General features: G+C 39.0%; 1 protein-coding gene across 1 annotated transcript in view; it reads right to left on the reverse strand.

Moving 5' to 3' along the window:
• Positions 1-16,791, reverse strand: part of copg2 (COPI coat complex subunit gamma 2) — a 39,773-nt gene that overhangs the window by 21,514 nt on the left and 1,468 nt on the right. Inside the window, exons 2-11 of the mRNA XM_055653379.1 lie at positions 16,293-16,345; positions 14,891-14,971; positions 13,113-13,184; positions 11,190-11,269; positions 10,567-10,642; positions 8,526-8,618; positions 7,216-7,302; positions 5,563-5,720; positions 2,078-2,211; positions 74-141 (exon numbers count right to left, since the gene is read on the reverse strand). Of these exons, the coding sequence (XP_055509354.1) occupies positions 74-141; positions 2,078-2,211; positions 5,563-5,720; positions 7,216-7,302; positions 8,526-8,618; positions 10,567-10,642; positions 11,190-11,269; positions 13,113-13,184; positions 14,891-14,971; positions 16,293-16,345 (902 nt within the window). The remainder of the gene's footprint in view (positions 1-73; positions 142-2,077; positions 2,212-5,562; positions 5,721-7,215; positions 7,303-8,525; positions 8,619-10,566; positions 10,643-11,189; positions 11,270-13,112; positions 13,185-14,890; positions 14,972-16,292; positions 16,346-16,791) is intronic.

Here is a 16,791-nt window from a genome sequence, read left to right on the forward strand (position 1 = left end):
TAAGAGTTTTAAACATTTTCTAACAGTGCCTATATCTATAATTTCAAAAAACACCTAAACACTGCAAACTTACTTTGTTCAGAGTTCTAACAGCAGCAAATCTCAAAACTGGTTTGGAAGAACTACAGAAAAGTTGGAGCACTGTTTGAATATAAAAAAAATTAAAAGTTGACTTTACAAAAAAATAAGAAGTAACAGGGCAAAACTCATAGACATTAAGACAGATAATTTAAAACTCAGTAAAGATACAGGGAAATGGTATTTAGTCCTAACAAATGGTATTTTGCCCTTTTTAAATGGATGATGCTCTGTCAAAGACTGTGGTGTTAATTATTTCCTTTCTCAAAACAGTCAATTTACTGGAAGAAAAAATTCCAAACCAGCAATCCGCTGAATTTCTCAAATTCAAATGTATTAACTGACAGTATACTGGAATCATCAAGATCCGAATGTTCATCCCTTATCACTTTGGGGAAAATAGTGTAAGTGGGATTCTTCAGTCACTGAGTGGGAAAAGTACTGTCACAGTGCAAGCAGGTTTCGATTTCCTGGATTCCAGCAACTCTTTAAGGTTCCTCTTAAACAATCCTTCACAAATCCATGACATTTACCACCAAAGGGAGCAGGCATTTGTGAATGCAAACACCTGTAAGCTCCTCTCTGAATAGCCCTTTACATCCTCTTCTATAATAAATTTCCTTTGGGAAGTGATTTCCAAAGTGACTTCCTCTGGTCCCTTCATTTAAGTTTTGTGTACACACTGTTAACATGCAAGGGCCCGGCTCACTGCATCTCGCCATTCATTTCATCATGTTAACCAGGGAAAAAGTTATATCCATTGTCCCTGGTGAGCCAGCCCAACTTCTAATCACCCTAATGTGTCACCTCCTCTGCCACAAGCTTTTACTTTCTGCAATGACCTTTAATGCAGCACTTTATCAAATGTCTGCAACAAACTCCAATTAATTGGTTAAACATTTTGCTTTTTGATTTCGCCTGATTAACTGGAATTTTTCCAAATGCCTTGCTATAACATCTTTAATGATAATTTTAACATTTTCCCCATGATAGATGTTACGCCTGTGGTTTCCTGCTTCCCTATCTGTTTGAATTACATTAGTATTTTTTTTACAATTTAAAGGGACATTATCTAAATGTAATGAATTTGGGGAAATGAAACCAATGCATCAACCATGTCACGAACCATTTCCTTTTTAGACCATATAGATCCTGAAAACCCCTGCGATGAAGTTCATATTCTCATCAACTCCTCCCAAATTCCACCACTCGCAAGTGCACACAACCTGCAGGTCTTTTTGCGATGTGGGAGGCACTGAAGTACCTGGAGGAAACTCACATGGTCACAAAGAAAGCATGCAAACTCAGCATAGACAGCACCGATTGTCAGCATTTGAACCCAGTTGCTGGAGCTGTGAGGCAGCACAGATCCTCCTAAATGTCTGCCTGTGTATCTTGATCTTACACTGACTGTTGAGTGAATCAAACATACTCACTGATCTGGTACAACAGTATTTATTGAGTAATGCATACAACACACTACAGCATGTTACTTCTACTGTAACTGGTAGCACATGTCGGGTTGCGATAAGTCACTGGATGGATTTAAGAGAGAGTTAGGTAGAGCTCTAGGAGGTTATTGGATTCAAGGGATATGGGGAGAAGGCAGGCACGGATTATTGATTGGGGACGATCAGCAATGATCACAATGAATGGCGGTGCTGGCTCAAAGGGCCGAATGGCCTCCTCCTGCACATATTTTCTATGTTTCTAATATGAATGCTGTGGTAGTAGGCGGAGCTTATAATATTAAAGCACTACATTGATTAGTAAGTAAAGTAACCAATATACACTGACCGAGTATTGACAGTGAATCTCATTAGCCTGAAGATCTGAAGCCCCTGATGTGTATTCATACAATGCATCCATTAAAATAACTGTCTAAGATTTTTAATTTTTGGGAATCATAAATCTAGTGCTATCCTGCAGTAATGGGGTGCTCTGCATACCAGAAACTTCTGTATGTAATCCAGGAGATTAACTCATGGAAAGTACTTACCCGACACTGCAGGTGCTAGTCCCCTGGCAGTGCCGCTGGGAAGCTGGACAATGGCCGATGCTGCTTCATAGACAACCATTTCATGTTTGTTGCGTAAGCAGTTGTCCATGAAATCAAACAAGGAGTTGTTCTGCCTGTTAGGTCATAAAGAATTCCAGGGTCAGTATCAATTAATTCAGAGAAGTGTGCATCTCTGGATGTGATAGAAGTGCTGAAATCTATGGGAGTGGTTGGGACAAAGCATGTAAGCCTTGCTTGTTTTTTCTTAGTTGGTGCTTCCACAAACAGGAGTCAGTCTCAAAATAAGCAATCAACATTGATGAGAGTTGCTTCTTCATCTGGAGTGCAGTAAATCATAGAATTTTCTCCTCAAGAACTCTGCAAGGGTTTAATTACTGAGTATATTCAAGATAATAATTGATAGGCTTTTGAAAATGCTTATATTAAGGGATATTTAGGGTTATTGCAGGAATGTGAAGCCGAGATAAAATTTCAATCATGACAAGATTAAAAGAAGGAATCACTGGTATAATAAAGGTATAAGGGGATAAATGGTCTACTTCTCGTTTTGTTTTCTTGCAATCTTCATCTGAAAAGTGATTCAAAGAGGAGTTCTTTGTTGGTGTACACTCTCAATTTACTCACATAATCTGTAATGAGTAAAGATATTTGCAGATTTAAATTGGTTATCAGTGATGTTGGTAGTGCATGACAGCGCAAACATTATAGCCTACATGATCAAAATGGTTATTTGGTTTCCTACTGCCTTGAAATTTTGCAGATTTATTAATGCAAAAGGGGCTCCTTACAAGATGCTGACACCGTGGCAAAGCAACAAGGTACAAATCCCAAACTTTTCAACAATATTAAAGATAATTTTCCACATGGGTATTTCCTGCAAACTAATCCTCACTAAATCCTCACTAATTAGAAATCCAAAGAATACAGAAAAATAGTGTCCAGTGTGAAGGACACAATGTGCAGCATGTGCCAGAATTTATGACCTGCTGTTCCCATAGAAAGAGCAGCCAAGAGATGACCATGTACAGTGCCTTCCATAATGTTTGGGACGAAGACCCATCATTTATTTATTTGTTTAAGAAAGAACTGCAGATGCTGGAAAAATCGAAGGTAGACAAAACTGCTGGAGAAACTCAGCGGGTGAGGCAGCATCAATGGAGCAAAGGAATAGGTGACATTTCAGGTCGAGACCCTTCTTCAGACTGATGTGGGGGTGGGTGGCAGGAAGAAGAAAGGAAGAGGCGGAGACAGTGGGCTGTGGGAGAGCTGGGAAGGGGAGGGAAAGGAGGGAGAAAGCAAGGACTACATAAAATTGGAGGTGAATGTGCATACCGCTGGGGTGTAATTTTATTTATTTGCCTCTGCATTCCACAATTGAGATTTGTAAAGGGAAAAAAATCACATGTGGCTAAAGTGCACATTGTCAGATTTAATTAAAGGGTATTTTTAAACATTTTGGTTTCACCATGTAGAAATTACAGCTGTGCTTATACATTGTCCCCCCCCCCCCCCCCCCCCCCCCCCCCCCCTTTCAGGGCACCATAATGTTTGGGACACATGTCTTCACAGGTGTTTGTAATTGCTCAGGTGTGTTTAAATGCCTCCTTAATGCAGGTATACATGAGCTCTCAGCATCTAGTCTTTCCTCCAGTCTTTCCATCACCTTTGGAAACTTTTATTGCTGTTTATCAACATGAGGACCAAAGTTGTGCCAATGAAAGTTAAAGAAGCCATTATGAGACTGAGAAACAAGAATAAAACTGTTAGAGATATCAGCCAAGCCTTAGGCTTACAAAAATCAACTGTTTTATTCTCATTAAGAATAAAGAGAGCACTGGTGAGCTTACTAATCGCAAAGGGACTGGCAGGCCAAGGTAAACCTCCACAGCTGATGACAGAAGAATTCTCTCTATAATAATATAATAACCAAAATGTATAAAAATGGTCGTTATTAAAATCTGACAATGTGCACTTTAACCACATGTGATTTTATCTATTACAAATCTCAAATTGTGGAGTACAGAGGCAAATAAATAAATGATGGGTCTTTGTCCCAAACATTATGGAGGGCACTGTAGCTTAAGAAATCAGTTTTAAAATCCCAACACCGTTTTATTTCATCCTCCATCTCCTTCTTGTAAGTTATCCTTCATTTTACGTCACAACTGGTTAGGTCTGGCAAACAGGAAATGCTGGTTTTCTGAAATTTATTGGATTTAATATTGAATCCCGAGAGCTGAGACACAAGATGAGATGCTGCTCCTTGAACTTATTTTGGTTAAACACAATCAAGAGCAAGTCTCACTCTGGTCACTGTCCCATCAGGCAAGAGGTACAGAAGTTTGAAAGCGCACACCTCCAGATTCAGGGACAGTTTCATCCCGGCTGTAATCAGGCAACTGAACAATCCTCTCCTCAGCTAAAGTGTAGTCCTGATCTCTCATCTACCTCAATGAAGACCTTTGAACTATCTGTAACAAGGACTTTATCTTGCACTAAATGTTTTACCCTTTATCTCTACACTGTGGATGGCTTGATTGTAATCATCTACACTATTTTCTTTGATTGGATAGCATGCAACTAAAAGCTTTTCACTGTACTATGTGACAATAATAAACTAAACTGAAATAGCACAGGGGAGTACGAGACACAAATGTCATGATGAAAGTGTACGAGGAATTAGAATAACAAACAACAGAAGTACAGAGTCAACCTGCAGACTGAATGGAAGGTTACAGCTGGAGAAACTCAGCGGGTGCAGCAGCATCTATGCAGCGAAGGAAATAGGCAACGTTTCGGGCCGAAACCCTTCTTCAGACTTCAAATGGAAGTGTCTGCAAATCTCCAATGTTTCGACTCATCAATGTTCAGGGAGAACAGGTTGTGAGTACTGTATGCACTGCACTGAAATGGAAGACGTTCGAATCGATTGCTATTTTATGTGGCTGTGACTTGGGTAGCCAGAAGGATATATGCCGAATAACCTATAGAATGTGGTATATGATGGGATGGAAATTGAGGACAAGAGTAAACCTATTATTGCTTTGGCTGTGGAAAAAGGCAGGTTAGCACAGAGGTGAAAGAAATAGGATAGCTATCACTGAGCCTGGCAATCTTCATTACCATTGATGCTAACGTTTTTGGTCTCTCTGATTTTAATGAGGAAGCAGGCGCAAACAGTAACTTTAAATTCAATTCTACATTCAGCTGGCTATATCACAAAAAATTAGTTATGGCAAAATGTTTGGAGCTAATCCTCCCAGCTAACATCAAAACAGAACTACAACCCACATGATTGCTTAGGTATCAAAAATTAGACCCCAATTTCATTACCAAACCTAGAATTTACATGCTTAACATATTAGATTGTTAGATTCTGATCCCAAAATAGCCAATTTTAACTTGCTGCACAATCAAGTTAAGAATATAAAGTGGAGAGGAATGTAGATAAAGAAGGTACTTACTGACTATTGTTCTCCTCAAGGAGTTTACTTGTAATGCGGATCAGCATGCAAAGGGCAAATGGGGACTTTAGGCAACACTTGGTGAATTTATTTACCATTTTTGTAATGGCTAAGCGGTCCGTCTTTCGGAGATGAAACAATAGACCTACGGCATGGTACTGTAAGCAAAGTAAAGTTGACAGGGAAACATTAGATTGAAGCATTGATAACAAAAATACACACCTCCTCAGTGACATCTCTTTCTCTATGTCTCTTATACCCTTCTCTCCATTCACTTTCCATAGCAATTCCAAATGACTTGCCAAGACACGTAATGAAAAAAACAAATGTGGAAAGACTCTCATGGGTGGTGCTGCTGCAAAAGAGCCAGAGCAGAAATATACATGATGTATCTTAATTTCAAGATGGAACAGGTGTGTAAAATAGTAGGCGAAACAAAGTAATCTGCTGGGTATCTGGCAAGGATCAGGTCTATTGTTCATTCGAAGTGAAGTTTTTCTATTTAGTGAGCAGTCCGAAATATTCTGCAACTCCCACAACTTACCTTACTATTGGCAATTAAAACTAAACTGTTAATGTTTTTCACACCTCCCCCAAAGTGTCTCTTTTTTTAAACCCGCACCTTGTTCTGATTGTGACTTCAAACATCTATGTATAACTAAAACTCTGATCTTGTTATCTTCCGGTTTGCGCGGTCTTTCTATTTGTGCAAATACGCTACGCTGTAGCGCTACGACTTTTCGCCAGCGTACTCACCGTTCTCCTCTGCTACGAGTGCACCGTTTCATTCCGATCGGGGGTCTAATGTAAAAGTTATCGAGGTTTAAAAATCACGAGTGTGCAGATCGATCTCCTCTCCTGCCAGTCAGTGCCGCGTGGATTGGTCTTTTCTCCTGTCACTCTGCGGGACGGTCAGCCCCTTCCCGAGCCATCGCGTCTCTACTGGAGCTGAGGGAGGCTCTGATGGCTGGTGGAGGTCTCCAACCAGACACAAATTTCAGAGGGACTGGAAACGGCCCTGCCCAACCCAGCCTGGCGCGGAGATGTCGCCGATGTCCCCAAACGGAAAACGGAGACTCTACTGGAGCTGAAGGAGGCTCTGGATGGCTGGCTCTGGATGGCCTGGTCTCCAACCAGACACAATTTTCGGAGGGACCGGAAGCGGCCCGGCCCAACCCAGCCTAACCCAGCCCAGCCTAGCTCGGCTCGGCCCAGCCCAGCGTGAGCTGGAGATGTCGCCGATGTCACCAGATGGAAAACAGAGACTCTGATTCCGGCAGAGGAGAACGTCCAGCGACATGCGCATGCTGTGAGTCCTCAGCACACCGTCAACTCCAGCCCCTTCCCCCCGCCCACACACACACCCTCTACCCCCCTCCTACAGTCCCCCGCCCACACACACACCCCTCCCCTCCCATCCCACATATCCCTTGCCAAACACCCCCTTCCCTCTCCTCCTCTCCCCCCACACATGAAAAGGAGGGGGAGGGAGTGCGGGGGGGATAAGGGGAAATGAGCCGCACCTGCAGTTAGGGGCTTTGGGTGAGTGATGGAATATTGCGTTGGGGAATGGGTTGCGTTGGGGGACCAGCCCTCCCTTGTGACTGGGACCCAACGGGTCCCACAGTCTAGTTTTTATATTAAGTACCTTACCTGCACCATAATGTTGTCACTGGAAGCAGCTTCTTGTACCTCATTTACCCAGTGCTTCACAGAATCGTAACTTGTAGATGCAAGGTGCTGAAGATCCATAAGAAACAAATAAATGGCTGTGCATTTCAAATATGGATTTTTCCTCTAATTTTGTTAGAAATATAGTTTGCTAGGGGACATTTAAAAATGGAAAACAATAACTTGTAATCATCACCCATGGCCATTATTCACATCTCTGCATTAGCAAAAAGTAAGATTACTTGCAGTTAATGAGAAAGAATCTCTGATCTAAAAGCTCTTACTGTGTTTTAAGACCCAAATGTGGATGATGAACCTCTGTTCCTATTTCAGATGCGGATCCAATTGCAATTTTCAAACCTTCACCCAAATTCTCAACTAAAAAACATTCACTAAATATCAAAAATTGATACTTTCAGTGGAATGATTTTGTGGCTGAATGCTTCAGAAAACTGAATGCCAAATTCCAGTGAAGCAGTTTTGTTCTAGTCATGATTCTATTGCCCACCAAATCCCATAAACTAAGCTTTATTTTTAAGCAACATAAGGGCACAAAACATGAACACACAATTATGTCGATATGTTAAATAATTAAATATTTTTTTCCCAGGATGGAAAACTCAAATTGCTGGAGGGCATAATGATAAGGTGAGAATGGCAAAGTTTAAAGAAGATGTGCAGGGCAACTTTTTTTACAATAGACAATAGACAATATGGGTCCATTCGCCCCATCGACCCAGCACCACTATTCACTGTGATCATGGTTGATCATCCACAATCAGTGCCCCGTTCCTACCTTTTCCCATATCCCTTGACTCCGCTATTTTTAAGAGTTCTATCTAACTCTCTCTTGAAAGCCTCCAGAGAATTGGCCTCCACTGGCAGAGAATTCCACGGATTCACAACTCTCTTTGCTTTTCCTCATCTCCGTTCTAAATGGCTTACCCCTTATTATAAAACTGTGGCCCCTGGTTCTGGACAACCCCAACATCGGGAATATGTTTCCTGCCTCTAGCATGCCCAAACCATTAATAATCTTATATATTTCATAAAGATCCCCTCTCATGGTGATTTCCTGGAATGCGCTGCCAGGGCTGGTGGTTGATGCAGATACAATAGTGGCATTTAAAAGGCTTTGGATAGACACATAGGTATGCAGGAAATGGATATGGACTATGAGCAGGTGGATAAGAGATGGTTTTGGCATAAGTTCAGCAAAGACATTGTCAGCCAAAAGGCCTGTTTTTGTGCTCTATTGTTCTATGTTCTATGATTATTTTGAACACCCTTACCAGAGAGGAAACTAAGGCAGAGCTGGATACACTGGCCACTTTATCCACAATAGCTTGTTTCATATAACGTTCTATCCCCTGCAACATTGTAATCTATGGACAAAATAAGAGCCAAGCGTTTCAGAAAGCATATTTTCTACTGTCTTCTGTCAACATATGACAGTCCCGCCATACAGGGAATTTACCTCGTGACTCGTCATTTGCCATGCCACAGGCGCCATTCACTCTGTATAAGTACTGAAGCAGTATTAGTATATTATTGAGTAGGAAGGAACTGCAGATGCTGGTTTAAACTGAACAAGTCAATAATATACTAAAGAAAGACACAAAAAGCTGGAGTAGCTCAGAGGGACAGGCAACATCTCTGGAAAGAAGGAATGGGTGACGTTTCGGGTCCAGACCGTTCTTCAGACGAGTCTGACAGGCTGCCTGTCCCGCTGAGTTACACCAGCTTTTTGTGTCTTTCTTTAGTATATTATTGACATGTGTACCAGGATACAATGAAAAAACATTTTTGTGTGTTACCCAGCTAAATCAGAGCACACATGAATACATCATGTAGTGCAAATGAGAAAATAAACAGGGTGCAAAATATAGTGTAACAGCTACATAAATTTCATTCAGCTGGACACTCTAATCTAAGTAAGTAGACGGTGTATTCAACCTCCACACCAGACTTCCACATTCCAGGGAAAGAACATAGAACCATTCTTATCCAGGCCTCAGTGGTACATTTCCCCACATTGCATTAGGGCATAGAAATTGACACAATAAGCACAAAAAAAGGCCAGCTGGTCTATTAATTCTACCCTACGAAAACAAATGCAAGATCCTCACCATCCTCACCAGGTTAAAATTTGAATACCATTTTCAACACAGTAAAATCATTTAAATCATTCTCAAACAAATTTTGACTCCAGCATTTTTGTTGAAACGTCGCCTAGTCCTTCCCTCTGTAGATGTTGTCTCACCCGCTGAGTTTCTCCAGCATTTTTGTCCACCTTCGATTTTTCCAGCATCTGCAGTTCTTTCTTAAAGATATCAGAGCAGATCATCAAAATGAGATAAATAGGAATAGAGTTTTAAAAAAAAAAGGTAGAGAGACCTGGGGATGGAATTCAAGAGTTCTAGTGGCCCAGTGATAGAGTTGCTGCTTTACAGCACCTACCATGCCAGAGACCCAGGTTCAATCCTGGCTCTGGGTGCTTTTCTGTATGGAGTTTGTACATTATCCCCGTGACCTGCGTGAGTTTTCTCTGAGAATTCCCCCCACACTCCCACTTTTCTCCCACACTCCAAAGACGATCAGGTTTGTAGGTTAATTGGCTTGGTATAAATGGAAAAATTGACCACAGTGTAGGATAGTGTTATTGTGCAGGGATTGCTGGTCGGTGTGGGCTTGGTGGGCCGAAAGGCCTGTTTGCGCGCTGTATCTCTAAAACTAAAAACTAAAATTTGCGGCCTTGGCAGATAAAGACATTGCAGCAGAACGATTAAAACTAAAAACACACAGAAGCCAGAATTAGTGGAGGATAACCTATAGAATGATATGGTATCAGGGAAAGTGATGGGTGGATTTGAAAAAAGAGATCAGAATTTAAATTTAGTTTCTAGACAGATAATCTCCAACAAAGGAGAAAAAAATGCAAGTCTATATATAAAACAAACACAATTAAATTTAACAGTGGCTCCCATAGACAATGAAGCAAACAGTATGGTTCAGCAGTAGTTACAAATGACTTACTCAACATATGTATCCATCTCCTGCCTGAACATATTTTGCTTCCTTTTTGAAAGCTAATTTAAATTTTAAACCAACTACTTTAATTTCTTTGTACTTTGAAACTCTCAGAAGCACTAAATTCATTTTTGGACCTTCTGCTCCGGGTCACATCACTAGTCCTAGCTTAAGGTTTTATGCCTGATTTTTGATCCAAATAGCTGTCACTGTTTCTAGGCAAGTTTCAATACAAAATTCATGTTGGCTTCATTCTAATCTTCCAACAGTTTTATATATATTTTGCTTAGAGTCCATACATACATCTGTAATGCGACACAGTGCCCTTACTGCTGGACCTCGGTATACATCATCTTTCCCCGTCATATCCTTGGTCAAGCTGGAATACATCAAAAAAACATAAATCAACATTATTTAAATGGAAAAACTTTTAAAGATGTCCATTTGAAGGCAGTGTTTCTAAATTATATAATGGTTTAACGTCTTAATATGTCCATGCATTGTGATATTGCAAATACACCTTTGGGAAGTAGTACAGTGAGATGACCTCCAACATACACATTTTAATTCCAAATTATGATAATATTGACTTCCAAGATTGTGTAGACTGTACTCACAATCTTTTTTTTTCCTTTACAGGATATGAGAAATAGGAATTTGTCATAATATTAAGCCTTGTTACGTTTAGTTTTGTTTTTTTGTGCACTGTCTTTTTACTGTTTTCTGGAATTTATGCAGCATTTCTGGAGAACATAGATAGGTCGGGACTCTTCTTCAGACTAATGATGTAATGCTCATGGTGTAAACAAACTTTGCTCCCAAGTACAAACTAATAAATTTTAATCAAAGGTCCTAAATTCATTTAAAAAAAAAGCATGGCAGATAATATTTAATTGCAAAAGGTAATTTCACTTTAGTATTCTTACCTGCTTGTGACTATTATCACATCTTCTGAAATGTTAGCCATCTCCTTAATTGTCAAGTAACACACTCTTCTAAGGGTTTGCTGTAAACGGATAACAGCATTTTTTCACAAAGAGTAAAGGGTTTCAAGAAATAAGAAAAAACACAAAAAATCAAAAAAGGTAGGAATATTAAGGACAAGATTCATACAATAACTTGAACCAGCTTCAGCATTCAGTAAAGATAACGGCTAAACTTCCACATTCCTGACCTACAACTATTACCATACTCAAACTAGTATGGATGAGCAGATTTCTTATTTATTTATTTATTTATTTAAACAGGGACAGTGCATATTAATAACCATTTAATTGTAAATATGCAAGATTATAGCCAGTAGCTAATTTCCATCTTTAGTCCCTTTGGCAGGTTGATGTTAAATAAACAAGTTAAACACATCACAACACAATCAATCTATAAGAAAATTTAAAAAAAACAATAAAATAAGAAAAATAACAATAAAGAGTACAATAAACAAACTGACAAACAATGCTGCTTATGACAGACAAGATAGCGGTGAATCATTTTAAGGCAGATTACTGGCGTGCTAGTGCTGCTTGATAATACCATCCACAACACCTCTTATTTCAATGCTGATTGTTGCGATAAGTATGTCATTAGCTGAAATGGATTTGTCCTGTTTTTGTATGAACAGCATATATCTGGGTAATTTTGCGCATGATCAGGTATAGACTAATGTTGTAACTACATTCTAACTCCCTTATAATAAAGGATAACATAACCTTTAACAATTGTACACTGTACTTGAATATTACTTTTGGAAATGTTGTATTTCTAACTCATTCTCAATACCAAATTTATCCGTCTCTTATATTCTGTGGTTCAACTGTGTCACATTTTTTGTACAATTGTAATTTCTCACATTACCACTGCATCTGCTATGATCGTGCTCCATCACTTAACCAACGTCAGTGCAGACTATTTATGTTGTTTACACGCCTGGCTTTCCAAATTAGCTTTCCATCATTATAAAACTAGGATAAATTATTTTCTATGCATTGTGAAAAAACAAGGCTCCAACACTCCAGGAGTTACCCCCTGCCATTCTGAAATGACCAGCCTATTCCTACTGTCTGTTTTTTTGCTTAATAATCAGTTCCCAATACATTCAAATCTATTTCCCACCCACCTCAATTAACATTAGAAATATATTGGGGTAAAAAAAAATTACAAAATGTAATATATCATCCAACCGGTACTCCAGGGCCAGTTACCCTCTGCAGTCTGTCCGCCATTCTGAAATGACCAGCCTATTCCTACTGTCTGTTTTTTTGCTTAATAATCAATTCCCAATACATTCAAATCTATTTCCCACCCACCTCAATTAACATTAGAAATATATTGGGGTACTACAGAAAAAACACCGGGGCTCCAACACCACCCGGTTGCGATCCTAAATGTAATATATCATCGCCATTTTGACTTTGACTTTGACTATTGTTTTGAAAGCAGTAGAGATTGGAACAGCTATGTGATGGATGTCTGGTAAAGCTGGGTCTATTTGTGTGTAATGTATGGCTGCAAAACCAACCTCTAGGGGTCCAAATGACAATTAAATTGCATCTGTCTTGAACCCAAATACTCAGTATAAGCACAAAGAAATGCAAACCAAGGAGAGGTGCAAAAAAATATTAAATAATACATTAATCAAACGGTGCAAAAATATTAAAAAGGGTTTAAAAGAATTGTTCAGTAGAACAGAATTTGAAAGTATTTAAATATACAACTTCAAAACACTGCATGCTTTCTTCACAATAATTAGTTTATCAGTCTGGTAGCCATTGAGCAACATTTTAATTAACAAATCATAACAAAAGCAATTAAAAGATTTCTTCACAGTCCTATTCCAAAGATATTACACTTACGTCGTTGCACTGAAAGAGCTTGGTCATTGCAAAGAAGGCTTCTGTGGCTTCTGTTGTTCCGAAATGTTCTCCCTCAAAAAGATTAAATTAATCTTTAGCAGAAACAGTCAGTTGCTCAAACAATTATCCTGACAAATGTTCCACCTGCCGTTCATTTTGAATATTGCACCTGTAACTTCGTTCCAGCATTTGAAAGTTATCATGTTCTTTTAACCAATTTGATTTTACCACAATGTCCTTGCCAATATTTATCCTTCAATCAAAATATTTACGCCACACTAATTAATGGCTATCTCATTATTTGCATATTGTGTGAAAATTTGACAATTTATATCTAAACAGCTTATTGGCTGCAAAGTGTTTGAGGGTAACCAGAGAGCATGAGCAAATGTTTACCATTAATACTGTCACTGACAATTGTCTACATGTATCCCACTTTCAGGAAATGAGGTATTAGGTCTCTCTGTTCTAAAGCTCTCCCCTGTGCCCGGCCATTCAATTCAACCTTGGTATAACTTCCCAAAATGCATCACTAGACACTTGTCTGAATTAAATTCTACCTGCCATTCCTTTGCTCATTTTCCCAGTTGATTTAGTACCTGTTGTAACCTTAGGCAGCCTTTTTCATTGTCCGCTAAAGGGCCTGTCCCACTTTCACGACTTAATTCAAAACCTCTGCCGAGTTTAAAGGACCTAAAAAAAATCACGATCGTGGTAATCTACAAACTCCTTCGACCTTCCACGACTATGTTCACGAACTCCTACGAGTATGGCTAAGAATTCTCACGACAATTTCGATGCCCTCCTTACGAGTAAAAAGTTGCCATTTCTTTCATCCCGACCATTTTTTTACTCGTGGACATTTTTTACGGGGCTGGAAAAAATGTCCCGACTTACCTGATGCCACGAGTACCTACAGCTAGCATAACGGGCCGCTACGATATATCTACAAACTCCTACGACCTCCTACGGACTCGTTACGAACATTCTGCGAGTTTGAATCAAGGGGAAAACTCGGGAGAATTCGTGAATAACTCGTGAAAGTGGGACAGGCCCTTAAACCAGCAATTTTAGTTCATTTGTAAATTTATTTTACAAACTAAATTCTCATTCAAATTGTTAATTGTTAGATTCCTACTGGTCAAAGGCCTCCAATCGGAAAAATATGCCTCCACTACCATCCTCCGACTCCTTCCGCAAGCCAATTTTGCATCCAATTGGTTAGCTCACCCTGGATCCCGTGTGATCTGACCATCAGGACCAGTCTACCATGCAACACCTTGTCAAAGGCCTTGCTAAAGTTCATGTAGACTAGTTCTATCCCATTGACCTGGTCAAAACTTGTGGTAATGAATTCCTTCCAAGTTAAAACACAGCCAGTGAAAAATTTTCCACTCTCAAATAAACCATAAGAGATATCCTTAATGCTTTTGGACACTTTAATTGTACTGTTGTAGCGAGACAAAGCAGGTAGAGCAAATAGTTTTATTAACAAAGCGGCATTTGAAAGATACGTGCACTTAGTCGAGAGAAACGGTTTTAGGGTGTTGTCGTTGCAAAGAGCACTAGCTAACTGAACACACCTCCTAACTCAAAACCCCGCGAAGAAACCCTGTCATGTGACAGCCCCGACTTATGACGAGGGTTCTGCATAACATAGCTTAACCACTGGGTGCTGCTATACTGTAACTATTAGAAACATTTCTAATGTATTGCTGTATTTCTCCTTAACATTGTGAATGTAAATTTGATTGCTTGTTAGATAGGTGCCTTCTTACCTGGTTGAGCAGATAGAGGATCTTTGTAAGGATATGTAAACATCTTCTTGGATTCAGTGGAGTTTCATTGAATATACGGGCCTGTTAATAATTAAAAGAATAAAGTCAAGAATGTTTAATTGTTATGTTCTGAAACAGAACAATTAAATCTTTACTTGTAGCAGCACAACAGATATGTAAACATAGTACTCTGGAAAATCCATAATAAACAAAAGTTAATTGTATATACATTAAAAAAACAATTTGCAAAATCATGATGTTATCATCATGTTAACATTTTATGACGGTGAAGAATGCTGCTTATCCTTGAAGAATGTGCTAACTGTCAGTGAGTATTTTTCCTCTGTATTTACCGAGGAGACTGTAGGACGGGGGAACTCGGGGCAGTCAATGGACATGTCTTGAGAACAGTCAATGTTACCGTAGAAGTACTGAAGGTACTATCGTGTATGAAGGTAGACAAATCTCCAGGGCCAGATCAGATATATCCAAGGACATTGTGGGAAACTGGAGAGGAAATTGCGGGAGCCCTGGTTGAAATTTATGAGTCGTCCTTAAATAGGTCCCAAGGTTTAAGAAACGATTAGACAGGTACATGGATAGGACAAGTTTGGAGGGATATGGACCAAACGTAGATAGGTGGGACTAGTGTAGCTGGGACATGTTGGCTGGTGTGGGCAAATTGGTCCAAAGGACCTTTTTCCACACCGTATCACTATGACTATTTAATTTTGACTGTTGATGACACAATCCTAAATTTTTAAATACCATAAACTATAAAATGACTAAGAAAAAGAGTGTAATACAGTTAATGTGGCAAGCCAATTAGAGGGAAAGTCTGAGGAATAAAGCAAAGAAATTAAGTAAATGTCATTTTACGTTTTTAAGGTGATGAGAGATATTGAAAAACATTATTCCCTCTGGTGCAGTAATCAGAGGCCACAGATTCAAAGTAATGGAAATAGATTTTGAATGAAGAGAAAAACATTTTTTAATTATAAAGTTTTAAAGATTTAGAAGCCTGAGTTAGTGGAGAGCATGACTCCATGGACAATTTTAAATGAGAGTTGAGTTCATAATTAAGGTTTCAACTAAAATGTGGGGATATATGACCAATCACAATGGCTCTGCCAAAGAACCATTGAACACAACCAGATGAATAGTCTGTATTTCCATTTTGACTATTTATGTTGCTAAATCCATAATGATTATTAGCCTTGAAGGTGTATTTTCATTTTGCTCTTTTTCACAAATTGTACTACACATGTTCTCCCTTCCTTGTATAGCCTGCATTTTGCAAATATCCATCCCTTAGACCTCCTTCAGGCATATTCAATCCTTGGTTGATAATAGCCAAAATATTTTCAGACATATTCTTCGAGTTTTGATGTAATCGACTTGCCTCTTGAAGGACAACACTTTTTTCCAGTTGCTGGTAAGGATTGCATCCACTTCCTAAACAAAATACAAAGAATTATGTATCGACAGCTTCAAGTCAAGTCAAGTTATTCGTCATATACACATACGAGATGTGCAGTGAAATGAAAAGTGACATGAACAGTGGCTTAGTAATGTGCAATGTATTAACTGTTTCAAATACACCTCAACAAATATACAAGCTCACACTTCACTTTGGAATGATTTTAATGATTCACATGTCCTTAGCAGAGTGTCATTATCAGCCTGTAAAGATTTTCAAAGATCAACAATTCTACCATGTGTTTTTTTTTCTTAATCAAAAGTAATTTTTTTTATTGTTTCAGCGAGAGGAGTGAAAAAATATCTGGCAATTTCACTAAAGGTCTTTCCATAAATTGTCCAAATACTTTATAGATTTCCACTAGTTTGAGCAATTTTACATTTTATCAGAAACCACCCCAAATCTATTCATCTGAAAAAAT

The sequence above is a fragment of the Leucoraja erinacea genome, chromosome 22 (genome assembly GCF_028641065.1).
Source record: "Leucoraja erinacea ecotype New England chromosome 22, Leri_hhj_1, whole genome shotgun sequence".
Taxonomy (NCBI): domain Eukaryota; kingdom Metazoa; phylum Chordata; class Chondrichthyes; order Rajiformes; family Rajidae; genus Leucoraja; species Leucoraja erinaceus.